Source organism: Carlito syrichta, unplaced genomic scaffold, assembly GCF_000164805.1.
Source record: "Carlito syrichta isolate Samal-C Ts95f unplaced genomic scaffold, Tarsius_syrichta-2.0.1 Scaffold313283, whole genome shotgun sequence".
Classification (NCBI taxonomy): Eukaryota; Metazoa; Chordata; class Mammalia; order Primates; family Tarsiidae; genus Carlito; species Carlito syrichta.
The window spans coordinates 206,629-229,739 of record NW_007257379.1 but is presented as its reverse complement, the minus strand read 5'-3'; the positions used below and the strand labels follow the sequence as shown (position 1 = coordinate 229,739).

Sequence of the window (23,111 nt, the reverse complement as noted above, 5' to 3'; positions counted from 1 at the left end):
AAAAAGATACCTGCACACGCATGTTTACTGCAGCACTATTCACAATAGCAAAAACATGGAACCGACTGTGTTGCCCATCAAAACTGGACTGGGTAAAAAAATGTGGCACATATACATGACAGAATATTATATAGCCATAAAGAAGGACAAACATAAGGACTTGCAGCAACTTGGATGGATTTAGAGTCTATCATACTCAGTGATCTAATATAGAAACAAAGAACAGAGTACCACACGTTCTCACTCCTAAGCAAACCACAAACATTTACCATAATATAGGATACTGCCAGTGGGATACTGCTGGGGGCGCAGGGCACATCCTCAATAAGGGTACCTGATCTCAAACCAGGCAAAGTGGTGACCAAAAGGAGGCTCAAATTTACCTGTATGATGTCTACTTATGTACCTAATCCTGAATTGTACCTAATCTTAAAAAAAAAAGTGAAAGAGTAGCAGCAAGATTAAGAGCAAGGAGAGGAAGGGAGGATAGGGATAGACCACAAACACTAAGAGGACCATTTTGACTTAGAGCTCCTTGCTGGTGCTAGTGACTCATTTTTTTCAAGAGAGCTTCTCCCTCATGAATTCTGAGGTCTTCACCAAGTTCATTCCAGAATTGAGAATGCAAAACAGATGGATGAACCTGGGTAAAAGAAATGTCCAATTTATTTGAAAGTGGTGAGAAAGAAGCACAAGTGGGGTCTTTGTTGTGATACCCTGTGCCTAGAACAGTGTTTGATACTCGATAGCAGTTTAACAAATATTTGCTGACTGAATAATTATGCCCAGTTATGACACAGATAGGTTATGTTCCTTCCATTTCTGTTTGTCAGGAGAGGCCACTGATGGTCATGGGCAATACTGCTGGACAAAATCACTACCCAGAGTTCAGGAGAGTCTTCCCTCGGCCTGAATGGGCATGATGAAGTCGCACTGGGAGGTAGGGCTACAGACCTCATGAGTATATCCAGCAACCTCTTCTTCCTTTTCTCTGTGAGTACAGTAGTCAGTGCTGCTGACCAATCCTGCCTTCTTTTAATTCTTTTCTGCCTTGATTTCCATGACATACAACATCCATGACTTTGTCTCCTCTGCAGCTCCTGTTCATTCTTCTATCCCATTATGAGCGTCACCCCAGGCCAAGTCCTCAGCCCACATCCCTTTCTCTAGGCGTTTTCTTTTGAAAATCAGCTCACTTGTACAGGCTAAACTACCCCAGTGGGTTTCAATGCTGGCTAAATATCAGAATCCGATGGTAAGTGTTAAAACCCTATCAGTCCAAAGTAGGATAAAACATTTGCAATATATATCACAGATAAAGGGCGAATATCTTTAACATACAAATAACTTTTAAAAATCAGGAGAAAAACAAGACCAAAAGTCCTATAGAAAAGTGGGCAAAAGGCTGGTCCAAGCGCAGTGGTGTTTACAACTAATTGATTACAACTAGTTACAGATTTCTCTGTTCCTTCTTCACTCCCATTGACTAGCCTTAAAAAAAGTGAACAAAAGACACAGGCAATTCACAAAAGGAGATACATAATGACCCTCAAATTATATGAATTGATGTTCAAATTCATAATAAGTGAAACTCAAACTAAGCTGAGATACTATTGGCAAACAGAAAAAGTTTAACAAAACACTCTGCTGGAGAGGCTATAAGGAAATAGGCCCTCACAAACGATGTCAATGAAAATGTAAAATGGCACAACTTGTATGGAGAAAAAAACTGATAACATCTAACCAAAGGACAGATGCATTGACCCTCTGAACTAGCAATACTACTTCTAAGATTTTACTGTGAAGACACACCTCCAACAATACCAAAATATAATGTCTAAGGTTATTCATTTTGCCATTATTTGTAATTGCAAATTATTGGAAACCTCACTGTCCAAGCATAGGCTATATAGCACATACATAAAAATGGAGTATTATGCAGCTGTAAAACAAAATGAGGAAGATTTTTTTTTTTTTTGATTCCGAGTCTCACTCTGTCACCCAGGCTGAAGTGCAGCAGCATGCTCACAGCTACTGCAGCCTCGACCTGCTGGCTCAGGTGATCCTTCTGCCTCAGTCTTCCATGTAGCTGGAACTACAGGCATGCGTCACCATGCCTGGCTAATTTATTTATTTATTGTAGAGACGAGGTCTCTACAGGCTGGTCTTGAACCCCTGGACTCAGGCAATCCTCTCGCCTCGGCCTCCCAAAGTGCTGAGATTACAGGTTTGAGCCACTGCGCCTGGCCCTGAAGAAGATCTTTATGAACTTATATGAAGCAATTGTTAGGAAATATTGTTAAGTAAAAAGGCAAACTGCAAAAGAACATATACAGTATGCTACCATTTGCATAGGAAGAAAGACAAAATAAGAAAACATACAAATATTTGCTTATGCAAAAAACACAGGAAGGATAAGCCAAAAACAATAAAACTGGTTGGTTACAAGGGGTCAGGGATCACTGAAGGGGGGTAGAAAAAGGTTGAAAGGAATTCAGGAGGGAGTTTCACCTCTCTGAGTATACCTTTGGTAGCTCTGACTTTTAGAAAAAAATTAATGTTCTACATATTCAAACAACAAAATTAAATCAACCAGGATAGGTAGGGGAGAAAAACCCTAAACCTGAAAACGAATTGAAAAATTAACCCTGTATTTCAAATGAATAACATAAACACACTGAAGGGGAATAAATGAACCCAAGTAACTTATGAACCCAGTATTTGACTATATATCCTTAACCTTGGTTAAAGTAGTGGTGAGAACTGTAAACAAATCCTGCCCTGAACTCTTTTTAAGAGGTTTGCCTTCTATAGTGGTAGAGGTGAAGAGTTCTGAAGCTTTTTTAGAAGTATTACAGGATTGAGCAAATGAGTGAATAAATTTATCAATGCTATTTGCAGCTAGCATTTTCACTATGGAAGGAGGACATACAAATATGAAATATGTGAAGACATAAAAGAACCTTGTCAGGATTGATTAGAATGGGAGGTATTGGTGTTCTCGGGATTCCTAAACCATGTGTGTGTATAAGAATCTATGTGTATATTTGTATATGGGTGTATACGTACATTTTGATGAATGTGTATATATATGTATGTGTATATATCTATATATGTTTCTTGGCTCTGTTAAAAGAAGGGGCAATGAGCATACTTGGTACTCAGACTTCAGTCTCTAGTACAATTGCCCACTAAAAAATCCAAGGGCTCCTCAAAAAATGGCAGCAGCTTTCCAGGGCAGCAGCAAGGTGGATACAAGACGAACCGGAACTATCTTATTATGTAAGAAAATAAGAAAAGGCTAAAAAAAAAAAAAGATGAGTGAGGGTATGCCATACTGGCTAAATCTGAGGCAATTTTAGCACTAACATAACTAAGGAAACTAATGAATTATAGAACATTAAAACAAAAACAGTAAGTACTCAACATATTTGGCAGCAGATAAGAGGTTCTTGCTTACTACAGAATTCCAAGTGTTGACTGGTCAATGTGGAGTGCTGAAGTTAGAAAACATGGAAAATATTTGTTTTGCAATCATGATATAAAGATTGGTTCAGGTAAGAGACACCAATTGTTCTAGGGGAACTCTGTCTCTAGGGGAAATTTTTGAAGAGGAGCAGAGTATCTCTGTAGTCTTAAAAGTATCTGCTCACTTCGTGACCTGCCTGGGCAGCAAGACCTCATCTTTACAATAAATCAAAAAATCAGCCGGGTGTGGTAGCACATGCCTGTAATTCTGGCTACTTGGAAGGCTGAGGCGGAAGGATCGCCGGAGCCCAGCAGGTCGAGGCTGCGGTGGCTGGGGCAGCCACTGCACTCCAGTGTGGGTGACAGAGTGAGACTCCAAATCAAAAAAAAAAAAAGTATCCGCTCACAAAGTGCTAATTAATCAAGGAAAAAAATAATAATGATACAGTGGAAAACTTGGAAAATACTTTGAGGTGGGGTAACAGTAAGACTTTTCTCTGAAAACTCTTTTGAATTTTGTATTATGTATAAGTATTAACTATCCAAAAACGGAATTAAAGACAAAGCATATAAAATATCACAAAATAATGGTCCCCCAAAGATGTCCACGTGGTACTCCCTGGAACCTGTGGATATGTTATGGGAATATGAAGGGCAATCAAGGTTACAGATGGAATTAAGGTTGCTATTTCGCTGCCATCTCAATGGGGAGACTATCTTGGATGATTCGGGAGGGCCCAATGTAATCACAAAGGTTCTTATAATTAAAAAAGGAAGGCAGAACAGCCAGTGTCAGAGTAATGAAATGTGAGGAAGACTCAACCTGCCATTGTTGGCTTTGAAGAAATGGACAGGGGCTACATGGAGACCTGGAATGCAGGCAGCCTCTAGAGGAAAGGCAAGAAAACAAATTATCTCCTAGAGTCTCCAAAAAGAAAAGCTGCTCTGACAAACACGGTTTTCAGTCCAGTGAGACCCATTTCTGACTTCTTACCTCCAGAACAGTAAGATAAATTCCTGTTGTTCTAAGGCACTAAGTTTGTGACAACTTGTTACTGCAGCAATAGAGATATTACATAAGAAAAGTTACAATGGTTGCCTCTGAGGAGGACCAAGCATGTTGAAAGGAGATTTCTTTTTTATTATATATCTTGCAGCACTACTCCTTTTTTTTTTGAGTTGGAGACTCACTCTGTCACCCAGACTGGAATGGCACGCTCCCAGTCATCGCAGCCTCAACCTGCTGGGCTCCGGCGATATTTCTGCCTCAGCCTTCCAAGTAGCCAGAACCACAGGCACACCCTACCACACCTGGCTAATATTTTATTTGTTGTAGTGACGAGGTCTCGCCAAGTTGCCTGGGTGGGTCTCAAACCCGCGAGCTCTGGCGAGCCATTTGCCTTGGCCTCCCAAAGTGCTGGGAGAATTACAGGCTGAGTCACCGAGCCAGGCCTTTTTTTTTTGTAGAGACAGATCTTGTTCTGTCATCCAGGCTGGAGTGCAGTGGCATGATCATAGCTCATTATAGCCTGAAACTCCTGGGCTAAGTGATTTGCTTTAGCCTCCTAAATAGCTGGGACTACAGGCATGTTCCACCATGCCTGGCTAATTTTTAAATTTTCTGTAGAGATGGGATCTTACTACGTTGCCTGACTGGTCTCAAATTCCTGGCGCCTTGGCCTCCCAAAGTACTGGGATTATAGGTGTGAGCCTCCATGCCTAGCCCAATTTTTTTTTGAGTGAGTCTCATTTTGAGTGAATCTCAGCTCAGTCTGCAGTGCAGAGGCACGCTCATGGCCGCCACAGCCTCTACCTGCTGGGCTCAGGGGATCCTTCTGCCTCAGCCTTCCAAACAGCTGGAACTACAGGTGTAAGCCACCACGCCCGGCCAATTTTTTGATTTATTGTAAAGATGAGGTCTCATCAAGTTTCCCAGGCTGGTCTTGAACCCCTGGATTCAGACAATCCTTGGCCTCCCAAAGTGGTGGGATTACAGGCTTGAGCCACCGTGCCTGGCTTCCAAAATTTTTATATTGTATGTTTTTTAGACAATCACTTCAGAAGCTCTCTCTGTTGACTACAAAATTAAATGTAAGTCCTCTGTCTCATCTCCAAGGCCCTCCACACTCAAATCTCTCTATCCCATAATCCAATAGGTGGCCAGTTTCCTCCAGGTCTCTAAATAACATGCAAGGCTCATTTCTGTTGCTGCCTCATTCAAAAAGCTTCCTTCCTTTCCTCTGCTTGTTTGAATTCTACCTGTCCTTCTGGATCCAGTACCACCTCCTCCACAAAGTCTTATATAATGCTAACACTGGTCTTTCCTTTCCTCATTATCCATTACAATTGTTAATTCTGGTCCTTGCTTTGTTTAATTTAGAGTCCTGTTAGCTACTGTCCTGTACTGTTCTCAGTGCACTTTGCATGTGGGCATTTTGACCAAACTATCATTCTACAGATACAGTCTCAAGCAAGAGCCTGTATTTTTTCTCTTTTGATTTCTGAAATGCCTAGTACCCATTTATAAATTAACATATTCAACAAATATTTGCTGAGCATCTATCATGTGCTAAGGATAGTGTAAGATACTGGGAACATAAGTACCTCAGATTCAGACCCTATATTCTGGGAACTCTCTGCTAAGTGAAGGAAACATATACTAATTAAATAATTATAACATTTTATGTTTCGGTAAGGGTGACAGAAATTACATAGAATGCTTTAAGAGCATATGTCACAGGAGCATAGAATAGGGATGATGATGGTTAGCTGCAAGAAAATTGATAGCTGGGGAATAAATATGAATACTTAGATACACAATGAGATTAAATCAGAGGGCAAATATTCATTCAGAATCACAAAATACTAAGATGAAAGGAGTTTTGAGAATGCAGCCCAACTATCTTATTTTACAGATGAGGAAACTGAGGCTCAGTGAGGGGGAAGGACTTGCTTGAAGTCCCACAGCAAGAAGGAATTAGTGCCAGAACCATGTGCCAGGTCCCTGGATCCCTAGGCAGCACTTCCTACCACATAAGCATTTATTATTTCAAAGGGATCCCTGAAGGATTTCTCAAATGGCAAGCTCTCTTATTCTGCTACATTTAAAAAAAAATTAACTTCCAAAATGCAGTTCAAGAAGGAGTCTGTGGTACAGAACTACAGAGAACATCCCTGCTGTGTTCTTCCTGGCTAACTGCCAGGCTTCTGTATAAAGGAAGGCAGCACATGAACACTAGATGCCAACTCCTTTTGGAAAAGGAAACTTGCTTCTGACCATCCCCAGACTTATTTTAGGATTGGGCCTCTGAGGCTATTCTGGAGGCCCTAACCTTCAGGCTAATACTCCCCTTTCTTAAAGGTGCAGTGCTGCCCTTTCTCTGTGCATTCTGCTCAAGAGCACAGGCAATGGAGGAAGCAGGAATGGGCTAAGAAAGGGCAGTTAACCCTGCCTTAGGAAATCTGAGTCCTACTCAGTTCTGTTTCTGGGCACAGTGCAGGTAGAGGAGAGCACAGGACACAGAACAGACCTGGACCAGCTGGTGTTGACCTCTCCCTCACCCAGGGGAATGGTGGCCTCCAGCTGCCACTGTTGGCGGTGATGAGATCATGCCGGATACCAGCCAGGCTCATCTGAGGACTGCTGGAGCCGATTAAAGCCTTGATGAAATGCGGGTGCCGTGCCTGGATGGCAGGTGGCTCTGGAGAGCATGGGTTCTGGTGACCAGGCTGATCTCCACCTCAACCATGCAGTGACTCCTCTATGTCCACGGGAAACAGGATACAGAAATACCTTTCCTGGGGTAAGCAAGGACAGTTCCTCATTTCTGCACTGGGTAGGACTCTGGTGACTGAGGGCCCCTACTAGGCCTTATCTATCACATGGACTATAAGTACGACACCATAGAACTCCTCCATTCCTCAAAATGCCCCAAAATAGACTGCTGGGTCCCTCTGGATGACTCATGGCCATTCTTCACAGGATTTTCTTCAGCTAAATGACAGGCTAACATCGACATTTCAGGTCTCAATTTAATGCCATTTTCTCAGGGAAGATTTCCCTCATCCCCCTTTGGTTGGTCCTTGTTATGCTACTGTAGTATCCTCTACTCTTCCTTAATAATACTTACAACATTAGCTAATAGTTTAATAATTAGCTGATAATTTTATAATTATTTGCCTAATGTCTTTACTCCATCAGATTTTGAGCTTTGCAATATTATTGAAAAAAATAATAATATTGCAATATTTTTGCAATAAATATTTATTAAAATAATAACAGGAGATCAATAAAAAGATCCGTGAGAGAAAGAGAGAGATTTACAGATGTGTTTAATGGGATTCTTTATAAGGAAACAGTTGTAGATATCAGAGGGTCTTGTCTGCAACATTAGCTATTGGGGTTGACCAGGTCCTCTTGGTTTTCCTGCCTGCTCTCAGGCAACCAGTCATCTACTCAAGCCAGTATTTTCTGGTTTTGAGTGCCATGAAGGATTTCTTTCTTCTTTTTTTTTAGGTTTTACTGAGATACAATTTATATACCATAAAGTTCACCCATTTAAAGTATACAATTTAATGGGTTTTTTTTAGTGTACTTACAGAGTTGTGCAACCATCAACATATTCCAATTTTATGCTATTTTCATCATCTCCAAAAGAAATTAAGTACCCATCAGCAATCTCTCCCCATACCCCACTCTCCCCTACCCTAAACAATTGCTAGCCTGAAGGGTTTTTAGCATTTGCATTCAAACAATAAGAAAAAACCTTTAGTGTTCAGTCATCTGACATAATCTCTTCATTTTATAGATGAAAAAAGGGATGCCAGAGATGGGCCATGATCTACAGGGATGAGATGGTGGCAGAGCTGGGGCAGGTCACAGTCCCTGATGTCTCTTAATGGCAGTGCTCTGACTTCTCTGTCATACAGCATGACTATATATGTCCCCAGTGGACTTTAAGCTACTTGAGGGCAGAGGCTGTACTGTGCTCACTTGTCTCCCCTCTCCGTCTGGGAGTACCAGCAGAGCAGTGATGCTTAAAGTGTGATTCCTGTACTAGTGACAGTTGGTGAATTTTGCTACCAGTCCTTGATGAGTTAAGTACAAATTGAGAATAGTATCTGGAAACTTTCATAGCAACTTATTAGGGTAATTTTATGTCTGTTGAGACTTATAACAAATTTGGGCCTAAGTTTTGTATACCTTTAAAAAATATTCTTCTAGTTGGGCATGGTGGCTATGCCTATAATCTCAGCACTTTGGGAGGCGGAGGCAAGAGGATTACCTGAGGCCATGGGTTCAAGACCACCCCAGGCAACTTGGTGAAACCTCGCTCTACAACCAATTAAAAAATTAGCCTGAGCCCGTGGGTTTGAGACCCACCTGGGCAGGCGAGACCTCATCTCTACAAAAAATAAAAAAATTAGCCGGGCGTGGTAGCGCGCGCCTGTAATTCCAGCTACTCGGAAGGCTGAGGCAGAGGGATAGCCTGAGCCCAGTAGGTCGAGGCTGCGGTGGCTGGGAGTGGCCACTGCACTCCAGTCTGGGTGACAGAGTGAGACTCCAACTCAAAAAACAAACAAACAAAAAATTAGCCGAAGCAGGGCTTGGTGGCGCAGCCTATAATCCTGTGCCTTTGGGAGGCTGAGGTGAGTGGATTGCCTGAGCCCCCCGGTTCGAGACCTGCCTGGGCAGCGAGACCTCATCTCTACAATAAATCAAAAAAATTAGCCGGGCGTGGTAGCGCATGTCTGTAATTCTGGCTACTTGGAAGGCTGAGGCGCAAGGATCGCCGGAGCCCAGCAGGTCGAGGCTGCGGTGGCCAGAAGCGGCGACTGCACTCCAGTCTGGGTGACAGAGTGAGACTCCAACTCAAAAAAAGAAAAAAATAAATAAATAAAATAAAAATAGCTGGGTGTGGTGGCTCATGTCTGTAATTCTAGCACTCTGGGAGGCACAGGTGAGAGGATTGCCTGAGTCCAGGGGTTCGAGACCAGCCTGGGCAACTTGGCGAGACCTCATCTCTACAATAAATCAAAAAATTAGCCAGGCATGGTGGCACGTGCCTGTGGTTCCAGCTACTTGGAAGGTTGAGGAGGGGGATCACCTGAGCCCAGCAAGTTAAGGCTGCAGTGGTCATGAGCATGCTACTGCACTCCAGCAGCCTAGGTGACAGAGTGAGACTGATTCAAGGAAAAAAAAAAATATATATATATATACACACACACACACACACACACACACAATTCATTTTTATAGTATTTATAAAAGTATTGGTCCATGACAGACTACAAATTTAAACAATAACAACAAAAGGAGACAGGTCTGTCATTGATAGCTTGGTTTGAGAAGCACTAACTTAAAGCAACCCGTTTCCCATTCTCTTTTGCCCTTCCTTTTCCCTGTTTCCTAGACTCACTTGCATGGGCTCCTTTTCTCATGCTTACGTCTGAAATGGAAAACCCCTCTGTTGTGTCCTTGGGTCTCCCTGGCTCTGTGGCTTTCCAGTCATTCCCCAAGAGACTGACAACTCTCAAATCTTCATGTCCAACTTCAAGTCCTTTCTCTCTCCTAAGCTGCAGACCACCCATTTGTCCAACTGCCAGCTATGCATCTCTGTAAGGGTGTCCCATGGGTTCCTTGGTCAGTCAACAGCTATTTATTAATTACTATATACTGGCTGTGGATTTTTTTCCCAGGAGTTGTGCATACAGCAGTACGATAAAGAGACAAGATCTTTGCAACCACCAGTCTACTTTCTAGTGGAGAACAGATATTGTGCATATAAACACATATATATAAACAAATAAACATATAACAATTAAAAACAACCATTCTACAGACCAGTAAGTGCCATGAAGAAGATAAAATAGGGTAATATGAGAGAAAGGGGTGGGGGAGGTGCTTTTACTAGTGTGGTCAGGGAAGTCCTCTCTGAGGAGCGGACTGAGTCCAGGCCTGAATGAGGAGACAGCCTGAATCTGAGTCCAGGTCTGAATAAGGAGACAGCCATCCCAAGAGGGAGAGTGTTCCAATCATTGGGAGAGGTAGGTGCAAAGGCACAAAATGAGGAGGAGCTCATTTTGTCTGAGGAACAATGGAAGGTAAGTGTCACTGGAGAACAGTGAATAGGGGGGTGGTGGTGACTGGATAGAGATGAGGTTGCAGAGGTCTAGGTTATGTAGGGCCTTGTGGGCTCTGGTAAGGAGTTTGGATTTCATTTTGGTTTCAATAGGAAGCCAATGGAGGGTTTTAGGTAGGAGAATAACATAATTTACATTTTAAAAATATTGCTCGGCTGGGCTTGGTGGCTCAGTCTGTAATCCCAGCACTTTGGGACATCGAGGCGAGTGGATTGCCTGAATCTGCGGGTTCGAAACCCGCCCAGGCAACGTGGCAAGACCTCGTCTCTACAATAAATCAAAAATTAGCCAGGCATGGTAGCGCACGCCTGTAGTTCCAGCTACTTGGAAGGCTGAGGAGGAAGGATCACCAGGAATCCAGTAGGTCGAGGCTGCGGTGGCTGGGAGCGTGCCACTGCACTCCAGTCTGGGTGACAGTGAGACTCCAAAAAAAAAAAAAAAAAATTGCTCTGGTTATTTGGAGGTCAGATTTAGGGGAGATAAGAGTTGAAATTGTGAGAATAGTTAGGAAGCTGTGGTGATAGTCCAGGACAGGATGGTGGCCTGAATTGAATTAGAATTACATCAATGAAAATGGCAAAGAAGGGATGAATGTAAGACATACTTTAGAGATACAAGTGACAGGACTTAATGAAGGACTTGATATGAAATGTAAAAGAAAAAGAGAATTCAAGGTTGGCTGAGATTTAGAGCCTGAAAATCTAGGTAGTGCTAGTAGTATCATTTTAGGCCATGTTAATACTGAGATTCAGAAAAGAGCCGGAGACAGGAAAGGGGATCATACTTTAGTAAGTTTTTGCCATGAAGGGATCCAGAGAAACAAGGTGGCAGCTGGAGATGGATACGTAGGTCAAGAGAAGTTTTTGGTTTGCTTTATTTTTCAGGATGTGTGAAATTAAGGCATGTTTTTATGCTGATGAAAATGTGCCAGTAGAGAGAGGGGAACAGATAATGCAGGAGGAGCAATGTCCTAGAGTGAGTGAGAGGAAACAGGGGCCAGACTCAATGGAAGGCAGCATACAGGGCACAGACGCAGGTGGTCTAGTGGAGTGATGGCGGGATGATGAGGCCATTCCCTTCTGATCTATTTTCACTATGACTTGGAAGGCAAGATCACCAGCTTGGGAATTGGGAAAGAAGGAGGCTGGAGATTTGAGGAGAGGGAAGAAGGTACAAAAAAGTTGTCTTGGTCCAGAATAAGAAAGTAAATTTTTTTTTTTTTGAGTTGGAGTCTCACTCTGTCGCCCAGACTGAAGTGCAGTGGCCGCTCCAGGCCACCGCAGCCTCGACCTGCTGGGCTCCGGCGATCCTTCCGCCTCAGTCTTCCAAGTATCCGGAATTACAGGCATGCGCTATCACGCCCGGCTGATTTTTTGATTTATTGTAGAGATGCAGTCTCGCTGCCCAGGCAGGTCTCGAACCCGCAGGCTTAGGCAATCCACTCACCTCAGCCTCCCAAGGTGCAGGATTACAGGCTGAGCCACCGAGCCCAGCTAAGAAGGTAATTTTGCTCATGAATTGTAATGTGGTGGTTGGCAATGGTGAGGGCTTGAGAGTTATGGTCATAAACATGAAGTGAATTCAGTTAGCATGGTTGTGTAATTTTTCTCCAGCAATACACGCTCTTCAGATACAAACAGAAATTAAAGAGAAAGCTGGTTTCAACAAAAGGTCAGCATTTTTTAGGTAAGTACAAAGAAGGGAAAGAGAAGCAAAGGAGTAGTTACAAGGCTGGACCACAGAATCAAAAAGAAGGCAGGAAGGAAAGATGAAAGGCTGGAAGGGCAAACAGACATGCTCAAAACAGAACTGGCAATTACTCTGCATCCTGCCGGTACTCTCCGTCTCCCTCCAATATTCTTTATATCAGCACAGACATACCATCTATCAATTGTCCAATACAGAACCTAGACCTCATCCTGACTCCTCCTCTCTCACCATCCAATCCTACTAAAACTTCCTGGGATCAGACCCCTTCTCTTCTTTCCCACTGAAACCACCTTATTTTAGGCCTCACTTAGTTAACAATAGTTTTCAAATTATATATTATCCTTCTCCAATCATGCTCCATCTAATCTATTTTCCCTAATTTTTAAGATCCTTCTGTTTCAAGTATAACATAAAAATAAAAGCATCAAAAGTACATAAGGGAATAACTCAAAAGAATTTTCACATGGTGGACACACACACAATGAGCACCCAGGTAAAGAAATAACATTATAGTATCCTGTAAGTCTTCTAGTGCCCTCTCCCGGTCACTACCTACAACCTTGAGTTTAAGCACTACCCTGACTTCTTATGTCATTGATTAGTTTTATCTGTTTTGAACGTGAAATGCAGGCATAGAGCCGTAAGTACTTTTCTATGTCTGGCCTATGAGCTGAATGTTAGGTTTGTGTTGGTAGTACAGAGCAAGAGAGCATACCTTTTCATTAATCTATCATGTAAGCATCCCACAATTTATCTGTCCATTCAGTCACTGATACACATTTTGGAAATGTCTAAGCTATCTTTCACATTAAACATAAAGCCTATTCTATTCCTTCTCTAAATCTTAATGATTTTCCATTGGAGGATAAAGTTCAATTTCCTTACACAGTTTATATTGCAGCCCTTCATTACCTTTCTGCTTTTCCTTCTTGCCTTCTGACCCTTCCATTCATACCCTCCAGCTCTTCTGAACTTCTGTGATGTTCTAAATAAAGCATACTCCTTTGTATCCCAGTCTTTGAGCATGTTGCTCCCTCTGCCTTCCTTCCTCATCCACCTGGTGCTCTTGCATTCATCCTTCAAGACTCAGTACAAACACCATCACCTACACATCATGCTTTCCCTGCTCTCTCCCCAAGATGTAAAACGTATTTTCTTTGTGATCTCACAGCACCTTCTATAGATCTCCATTAATATACCAGGTAACTATTCTTTGTTAAAATGTCTGGTATCCCTCACCGAACTATGAGTTCCTTAAGGGCAAAGACCACATCTGGATCATCTTAATTTCCCTGGTGCCTAGGGTGGGGCTTGTGACAGGAGAGACGCTCAGTAAGTGTTGATAAATGAAGGAAAAGGCTTGCCCAGAGGTTACACAGGACACCGAAGCTGGATGGGGTCCTTGGGATCTTAACTTCTCCATTTACTGAGGAGGAGAAAGGATCTGCCAAAAGGAGAAAGTATTTGTTGGTGGCAGAATCAGCGTGAGATGCTTTACAAGAGGACAGCCCAAAGCAAGGCTGATTCTCTCAACATCTGGCAGTGCCGCCAGATGGACAGACAGTGAAGTGGAACAACAAACAGAACTCTGAAGTTTTGAGAGCAGACGACAGGCTAAGAGCCTGCTAAAGGAAGGATGTCGGCACTAGAAAGGCTCTCTGCCTAAGGCGGGATGGTGGGGAATTCAGGGACTCATCTGATGATGGCTGGTTAACACTGACTGGGAGAGAGGATCGAGGAGGATTCATAAAGTAGGTAGGAAGGAGACTGAGGGAGGCCCTGGGCACAGTGGTATTAGGTTTCATAAAGCCCAAGTGTTTCTGAGGTGATGAGCACCTGCGGCTGAAAAGGAAGTGGCACTGTGATTACAAGAAGGAAGATCGCTAGAAGGCAGTGGCTCTAAAAAGCCAGACACATTAGGACATTAAGAGGGGTGGGTGGGTAGGGGAGCAGGAAGCAAATCTCTCAAGAGATACCACATGTGGGGGACACTGTAGCAAAGGAGACGGAGACAAAAAACACATAGGCCTGGCCTTCAATCTACATTGGTCTTGTAAGTGGGACTGGACCCAGATCCAGGGAACAGGAAAGACTTCAGGAGGTGCCATGAGATATGGGGACTGATGGGTAGAAAGAATTCTACCCGCCTGAGAAACAGCTTTAGTGGGAAATGGAGGTGAAAGAACAGCAAGAGTAAGGGCACTAAGGAGGGAACACAGTATAACAACTGGAGTGTTGGGGTGGCAGTGGGGTCAGATCAAAGCAACTCTAAAGCTAGTTAACGTTACTGTGGTTAGGATTTTCTTTATAAACAAGTGAGCACTGAGTGTTTTTGAAGTTAATAACAGATACTATATATAAAGTCCCTATTCCACAGAAGCTACATATGTCCTAAATCTTACAAATCTCTGGGAGGCAGGTGGCACCACCCCATTTCCAGATGAGGAAAAGAATCTCAGAGTAGTCAGTAATCTGCCCAGCATTACACAGCTATTAAGTGGCAGGGCTGGTACAGAGATCCTGACTCCAAAATTCATGCTCTTTTCTTGCAGTCTCTCTCAGTTGGGGGTTTTTCTTTTGAATCACAAACCAAAAATTACTTGACTAATAATTTTCTCGATTCTCCCAAAGGTATACAAACCTAGTACCATGTTAGCCACCTGGGAGAGAAGTTAATTCCTTGTGTACAACGGATGCCTCAGAGCATTATGACTCAATTACTTGGAGGAACCCTGGTCAAGAAAAGCTGCCATGATTACAGGATATTTTAGGGAGATGGATCTGCCAGTGGGATCACATCCCTGGGAGGACCCGGTTGCTAAAGCACCCTAACAACCCTAGAAATATTAGGATGAGTTAATCCTGAAGACTTGAGGTAAGAGCTCCAGTCACCTTTCCTGATCCCCCCTCTTTCCAGTTGTCCTCTCTCCCACCAGCCATACTTGCAGTTGAGTGTTAAAGCAGAGCCTTCCTGCTCATAAGCTATCAACACAGGCAAAAGCAGCATCTCCAAAGATAAAAAACACAGGGTTCTGTGCACTTACTTTTCTGTGGAGTTTAGGAGAATATTGGCACTAGCTAATTCAAAACTTTTCCAGAGAACTCTGACGAACTCCCATTACCCTTCCTTATAAGGCTTAAGCACCCCTTCCTCCGGGAAGCTTTTATGTAACTGACTCTACCTCCCTACTCACCAAGTAGAAGAAGGCATTTCCTCTTCTACATCCCCAGAGACCTTTGTCCATCCCCCTGCTAGAGCACCTACCTACTGTCATGGCCTATTTCGACATTGTCTCCTCCAACAATTTGAGTCTTTCAGGGTCAGGGACAGCTTACCTGATCTGTCTTAGGACGCCCTGAGTCCATGGTCTCAGGGATAGCAAACGGCTTGCTCAGAGTCATTTAAGAGGGCTGAGATATAAACCTAGGTCTGTCTAATGCCAAAGCTTCTATTTTTTCACTGTGTTATGGGGCCTCCTGAAGATAAAGAAGTGACCTTAAGCAGTCTGAGCTAAGCCCTCGTCCAACATTGTAAAAGTTCAGAGGAGGAAGTATCAAAGTAGACCAGACAACCAAGAAAGGTTTCCTGAGAGAGGGAGGCTTGAGGAATCTGAGGATTCAGAAGAGAAGAGAGGGAACATGATGACATTTTAGGCAGGGTGGGAATACAGGTTCCATAGTGGGGAGGAATGGGATTATAGCTGCCAGGATGAGAGTTTGACTTCTTTATACAAGTCATAATAATAATTACTTAACACAGAGCACCCACCATGTGCCTGCCAGGGGCTTTCATAGAAATTATCACTAATCCTCACGCTATCCCTGTGACATAGGTGCTATTTTACAGATTAAAACTGAAGGCTGAGAGAGTTAAGATAACATGTCTGAGGCAACACAGCTAGTAGGTGAGGGAGCTGGGATCCAAACACAGGTTGGCCTGACCTTGAAACCTGAGGTGCCCTTTCCATTACTCCATACTGCCTCCTAATGGGCCAGAGAGCTTCCCACATTATCAGCCTGATGCTGCTGCTTGCACCTTCTCTCAGCTCAAAAGGGGACTTCTGGTCAGAAAATAAAAACACCTGGCCCCCTCCAGTTCTAACCCTCTAAAATCTGGGGACTTGATATCTCTGTGGACTATAGCAATTTCAAGGAAGAGAGTTCTGTGTGGACTTCATGAGCACCTGCTGGCCTATGTGTCTAGGCCTGCCTTGGCTCTCACAGTGAGAACCTCCTTCCAACTATTGCAGCAAAGCTGGTGGCAAGTATAGGCTAAGAAAGCTGGATGGACAGAAAGGCAGGCACTCCTGCCTTCCCTGAAACCTTTTGGAGAAGGTCAGCAGAGGTCAAAAGACTTTGGAAATGTTACGGGTAACAGATTCTAGGATGAGACAGCAGGATCCTGCTTCTCGGTTGGCTGATCACACACACAGGCAGACCAAGGGAGGTCAAGGGGGGAGGGAGGTCAGAAGTTGGCAGGCCTGCGGGCTCCAAGTGACGGTGACTTGTTTTTGGTCTTGGAGGGAGAAATAAGTGGGTTAATGGTTTTGGCCCTTGAGGCTGGGAGGCTAGGGCAGGGGGTATAAATGGATGCTGGCTAAAAAGGCAGGTGTGAGAAATGTAAAGGTGGGGGTTGAGGGCGTCTGTTCCAAGTCAGCAGGCAGGAACCATGCCCCTGGAACAGCTCAAAGGGCCAGCCTTGGCCTGAGGGGTGAGGGTGGGGGGAGCTTCATAAAAGGCCCTTGACTCTTCATTTCAAAGGTGTTTGTCCTAGAAGGCTAGGGAGAGGGGCTCCTTACAGAGTAAATTCTCTGTCTGTTTGGGGGTTGGGGGAAAGCAGGGAATGTAAACTACTGGACAGTGGTTGAGAGTATTGATTGACTGTAAGGCACAGCAGAGAGAAACCCCATGGTGAATGCTCCAATTCTGAGCTACAAATGTTTCACAGGAGAGTTTTCCAAAGGACAAAGTAAAAAGCATTCTGCTTGGGGACAATTCCCAAGTCTCTGCTTCTTAGAGCAGCAAGTTCTTGCTCCAAAAGCATCAGTCATCCTAGGTACTGTTGTCACATGCACAGGTAGTCCTGCCCTTCACCGTGTATGTGTACCAGACACCAAGGCACATTCTGGTTGCACTGGGGCAGGTCCCTTGTAGAATGGGGATACAGGATAGATCTGAGTTTTAAGTCAGTGTGATTGTGGCTAATGGAAGGTGGTAGGATTAGGGTGGGTTCCTGGGAAGTCCCTCCAGGCAATTCATGTCACAACGGTTAGAAGATGATCTGGGGATATTGGGCTTGGGGAGGCAAAGGCGCTGATACAGAAATAACCTTCTTTGAAGACTGGTTTTTGAGAAAGTGATTAGGCCAGGTGTGGTGGCTTGCACCTGTAATCCTAGCACTTTGGGAGGCAGAAATGAGAGGACTGCCTGAGCCCTCGGGTTCAAGACCAGCCTGGGCAACTTGGCGAGACCTTGTCTCTACAATAAACAAAAAATCAGCTGGACATGGTGATGTGTGCCTATAGTTCCAGTTACTTGGAAGGCTGAGGTGGAAGGATCGCCTGAGTCCAGGAGGTAGAGGCTGCAGTGGCCATGAGTGTGCCACCCTTGCACTCCAGCCTGGGGCGACAGAGTGAGACTTCAACTCAAAAAAAAAAAAAAAAAAGAAAAAGTTATTAGGAAGCAATTGACAGTTGGCAGAAGTTACAGAGAAGAAGATTACAGCTCATTAAAAACACGTTTTCACCAGTCAGAGTTGAAGTACAATGGAATGAACTTCCTGGAAAAGAAGCTGGATTCCTTCTGTCTCTGACAAAATCCATGGAAATGTTAGCCAGCCAACTGTCAGAGAGGCTTCTACTGTCTTAGGTTCTATGAAGAATGACTCCAGACAAGGAGGACGCTGGGGTCCAGCCCAAAGAGGGTGCCTGAAAGTTAAGAAGTGGCAGGAAGGGTATGAATATAAAGTCATATGCCATGTACTCACTCAGGGGGCCTGTGCCTCGCACACCCTGGCAAGGAGAGGGTGGAGTGGGATAAGGGAAGTGGGAGGGAAAGTGACTGGTGTGTCAGACCTGGATAGGACCCATGCAACCCGAGTTCGAGAATGGCACATATTGTTTATCCAATTAAACGGATGCTCTTCAGCGGGAGGATACTCTCAACAAATATTTATCGAGTGCTTACTATGTGCCAAGTACTGTGGTAGGTGCTGGGGACACATGAACAAGTCAGCCATGGTTCTTGCTTTCAGGAAGCTCAGAGTTAAGTTAGGGAAAAGGTTACTGAACAAATAAGAGCAATTCAAATTGTGACAAGTATAATGATGGAAAAGAATGGAATGCCATGACCCAAAGTAATGGAAAGGGCCTAACTGAGACTACAGTGGTAAAAAGAAGGTCATCTCTGTTATCTGGATTTGTAAGGATTTAAAGATTCTCTCCCTTGTTCCACTATCCTAGCTCTGGAGGTCACAGGGGAGAAGAGTAACAATCAAGAAAACTCTCACAGCGTATGCAGACAGGCAGGATGGCACGGTGCAGCACACATATGCACACACACACACACACACACACACACACACACACACACAGAACACACACCAGCCACAGGAGGGCAGTCACACGTGCACATTGCCATTCTCCGTGCAGCACACATATGCGCGCGCACACACACACACACACACACACACACACACACACACACACACACACAAACACACAGAACACACACCAGCCACAGGAGGGCAGTCACACGTGCACATTGCCATTCTCTGGGAGTGGAGCATTTCTAGCTCTGGGAGGATAACAGGGCTCTGGGGAAGGTGGCATTTCCAGAGTGGAGAGGCTGCCAAGTACTCTTTCTCCCTGCCAACCCCACCTTAACCCACCCTTCCTCCAACCGAGCTCTCACCTCCATCAAGCAGTTCCTTGACAGTGCGGTAGTCATCTGCAAGGACAGCGTAGTGCAGGGCTGTGCAGCCCTTAAAGCTGGCGCGGTTGTTCAGTCGGTTGTTGAAGTCATCCTCTCGGGTAACCAAGACTGGGGGACAGCAATGCAGATCCTTCCATTAGCAACAAATGCATGAGCTGCCAATCTCACCTGCTTTCTCTTGGCATTTTAATTCACTAATTCATTCTTCTGTCTACCCACTAAACATAAAATGGTACCTACTATGTGCCTGGCCATAAGCGGAGGTAAAACAGAGGCCAGTTAGTTCCACAAATGTTTACTGTCACCTATTATGTGTTAGGATTCATCTTGGGGACATGAAATAAATCAGACAAGGTCCCTGACCTAATCTGACAAGGGAGGCAGACAATAAACATGTTTATAGTATTGTTTGTGATAAAAGCTATGTTAGCGGTATAACGGGATGATATACGAAGCCAGAGGAGAGAGCTTAGCTCAACTTGGACATGAAGATAGGATTCCAGAAGACAGGAGTCTTAAAGGATGAAGGAGCTACTCAGGTGAAGAAAGCAGGCTGGGACAGGATGGGGAGGAGTGAACACAGGGGTTGTTCTTAGCAGAAGGTTAGCACATCTCTCTGCTCTGAAGATGTTTATAGTCTTGTAAGTAAGTAGTTTTAATTTTTTTTTTTTTTTGAGTTGGAGTCTCACTCTGTCACTCAGACTGGAGTGCAGTGTCTGCTCCCGGCCACTGTAGCCTCAACCTGCTGGGCTCCGGTGATCCTTCTGCCTCAGCCTTCCAAGTAGCTGGAACTACAGATGTGCACAACCACGCCCAGCTAATTTTTGATTTATTGTAGAGATGAGGTCTCGCCAAGTTGCCCAGGCGGGTCTCAAACCCACGGGCTCAGGCAATCCACTCACCTCAGCCTCCCAAAAGTAGTTTTAATTTTTTAAAAAAGTTTTTAATTTATAAAAGCAATACAAATTTTGAAACCACAGGAAAGTGCAAAGAAGAAAAGGAACCAATATCTTAACAACTTGAGAAACTACACTGAATATTTTGGTATATGTTCTTCCAGATTTGGAAATAGAAATTTACTGAAAATGCAATTTTGTAATCTGTTTTTCTTACTCTTAATAATACCTATAAACATTGTTTGAAAGGTAAGAACAAGCATTTCATGTGGTCAAAGAACCAAAATCCCCAGGCTTACTCTAGTGCTAACATTTGTAATTCTCTCATTTTATTTTGGCAGAAAATAACCAAAAACCAATCATCACCTTTACAAGACTATCTTCTGGGACCACAGACATCCCTGTTCACCCAGGATGGTCCTGGTGTACGACTGCTGTCCTGGACAGTTCTAGTCTGGACAATAAATTGGAAAGTTACACCACTTCTGGGGTCCTCTCTTAAGAAATGAGACCCCCCCTCCCCGCTCAAGCAATAGTATCTTTTTGCCTCCTGTAGAATTTCTCCAGGTAACTGTCTTATGATCTTTCCTTAGCTGAGTTTGTTGGGGGTGGAGTCTAGGTTCTGCGTACCTGTACTCACCTTGTCCATGGCATATGTTCTACAAAGCGCAGGCTCCTCTTACCTCTCACTGGATAAAGGGGCATATTCAGTCAAGAGGTGACCTTGCCTAGATGGTCAAAAGCATCAGATAACTCCTAAACCATTATTTTTCAAGTGGTCTTGGAATGGAATCTACACATTTCCCTCTCTTGCAATACCAAACATTGTATTTAAAGTTCCAAAAGCCAGAAGACTGTTATGTTTCTTGCTAATATTAAAATATTTCATTTACTGACCTTCTTCAATTCTGTGCCTGGCAATGGTCACTTCACACAACAAATCTTATTTAACTACCTGACATAGTAGGTATTACTATTCCCATTTAATAGATGAGGAAACTGAAGCTAAGAGATCACGTAGGTATTGTGGTCGAGTGAGGATCAGAACCTGGTCTAATCTGGGACTTTACACTTTCTTTCCATCATATCATGCTGTCACCCTCATTTGGGAAATGAGAGAATCAGAGCCCAGAGAAAGTAGTAGAGCCCAGATGTTTTGGTAGCAGCCTTGGCTCTTATTCCCTCTTCTTTTTTCTGTTTGGGTGAAGGTGCAAACACACACTCTGTGGAGTTTCTCCTTAATAGGCAAGGGCCTGAGGTTTGTTGTTAGCACCCAGGTATAGCTAGACCATATTCTCTTGAGGTCTACAGAATCAATGGTCAATCAGCTCTTCTACTCAGACAGGGGCATTAGGAGACTGATGGACCCCACTATCACCCCAGGAGTAGTATATGGTCTTTCCTGAAGCTTGAAGAATAGGAAGTAAGAAGACCTGAGCAGCTACCATACAATTCCCATGTGCAATGGCATCTACACTTTCCCATAAAAGAGCCTTTTAGGAACTCTGTCAGAGATTACTAACTCTTAGTCACAGTCTTATCAAATCATGTTAGGTGATCTTGTTTTCAGCCCACTGCAGATTAGGAGAAGAAAATAAGAAGGCTGGGGAGGATGCTTTAGAACAAGCAGATTGATTACAATCAAGTACTGGCCAGGCAGGCAGGGAAAAGAACAGGACAATGAAAAGCTGAAAAAGGAATTCAGAGTACAGCACCTCCAAAGCCCCTAAGGGCATCACTGAACTGCCACATAGGACATTAACTGCTGGATATAATGATGAACCTGAGGAAAAGTGATAGTCAGCTCAAGAAAGCAAGGAGGATGTAATCCATTTTACAAAGAAAACCCATCGTTCACTCAACAAACAACATTTAATGAGCACCAATGCATGGTGGTTGCTTCTGGAGATATAATAAGAAGACACAGAAGCTAACAGCCTAATGCAAAAAGCAGGCCACTGAGCAGACAAATTATATAGTTTCACAAGTGTAGTGACAGAGCTATACACAGGGTGCTTATCATAAGCAGATAAACTCAAGGAATATAGCTAGCAGGGCTATTTTGGTCAAACGTCAGCTGAGTGCCAGCGTCAAAGCCCAGTTAATAATGAATGCCCAGAGAAGGCCCACTGTCCACCCTGGCATCATCTCGTGCCATCCTCTTCCTGATGCTCCTTCTTGCCTCTGAGTTTTTGTAGATATTATTCCACTGCCCGAAACATCTTCTCCTTTCTCATGTCCTAAGCTGGCTAACTCCAACACATTCCTAGGTATCTGATTAGAAGTCACTTCCTCCAGTGATTCCTCCTAAGTCTGAGGTAGTTACTGCTCCTAAGAGCTCCTCTAGCACCTTAGGCATCTCCCAGTTACAGTATTATAGTGTATTGCAATCACCTGCTAACTTGACTATGCTTCCCTACTAGACCAAAAACTCAATGAGGACAGAAAATGTGACAATCTTCTCCAGTGCCCAGCAGTGTCTGGCCATAAATACAAGCTTGACAAATACTTGTTTTTGTTTTTTGAGCCAAAGTCTCACTCTCTTGTCCAGGCTGCAGTGCAGTAGCATGGTCACGGCTCAACATAGCCTCGACTTCCAGGGTTCAGGCGATCATTCCACCTCAGTCTCCTGAGTAGCTGGGACTACAGACATGTTGCCTCTGTGCCTAATTTTTTTGATTTTTGTTGAGATGAGGTCTTGCTATGTTGCCTAGACTGGTCTTGAACTCCTGGGCTCAAGAGATCCCCCTGCCTTGGCCTTCCAAAGTGCTGGGATTACAGGTGTGAGCCACTGTGCCTTGCCAAATACTTGTTGAATCAACAAATAAATATATCATATATAAAGCAAGGCCCTAGCCGGGCTCGGTGGCTCAGCCTGTAATCCCAGCATTTTGGGAGGCTGAGGTGAGTGGATCGCCTGAGCCCACGGGTTCGAGACACACCTGGGCAGCGAGACCTCAT

The 23,111-nt window shown here is 43.9% G+C and overlaps 1 protein-coding gene across 4 annotated transcripts in view; it reads right to left on the bottom strand.

The window, feature by feature from the left end:
• Positions 1-23,111, bottom strand: part of CLPB (ClpB homolog, mitochondrial AAA ATPase chaperonin) — a 160,797-nt gene that overhangs the window by 57,777 nt on the left and 79,909 nt on the right. For all 4 annotated transcript variants that reach the window (XM_008070282.2, XM_021718692.1, XM_021718690.1 and 1 more), the window contains one exon: positions 19,234-19,362. In XM_008070282.2, the coding sequence (XP_008068473.1) occupies positions 19,234-19,362 (129 nt within the window). The remainder of the gene's footprint in view (positions 1-19,233; positions 19,363-23,111) is intronic.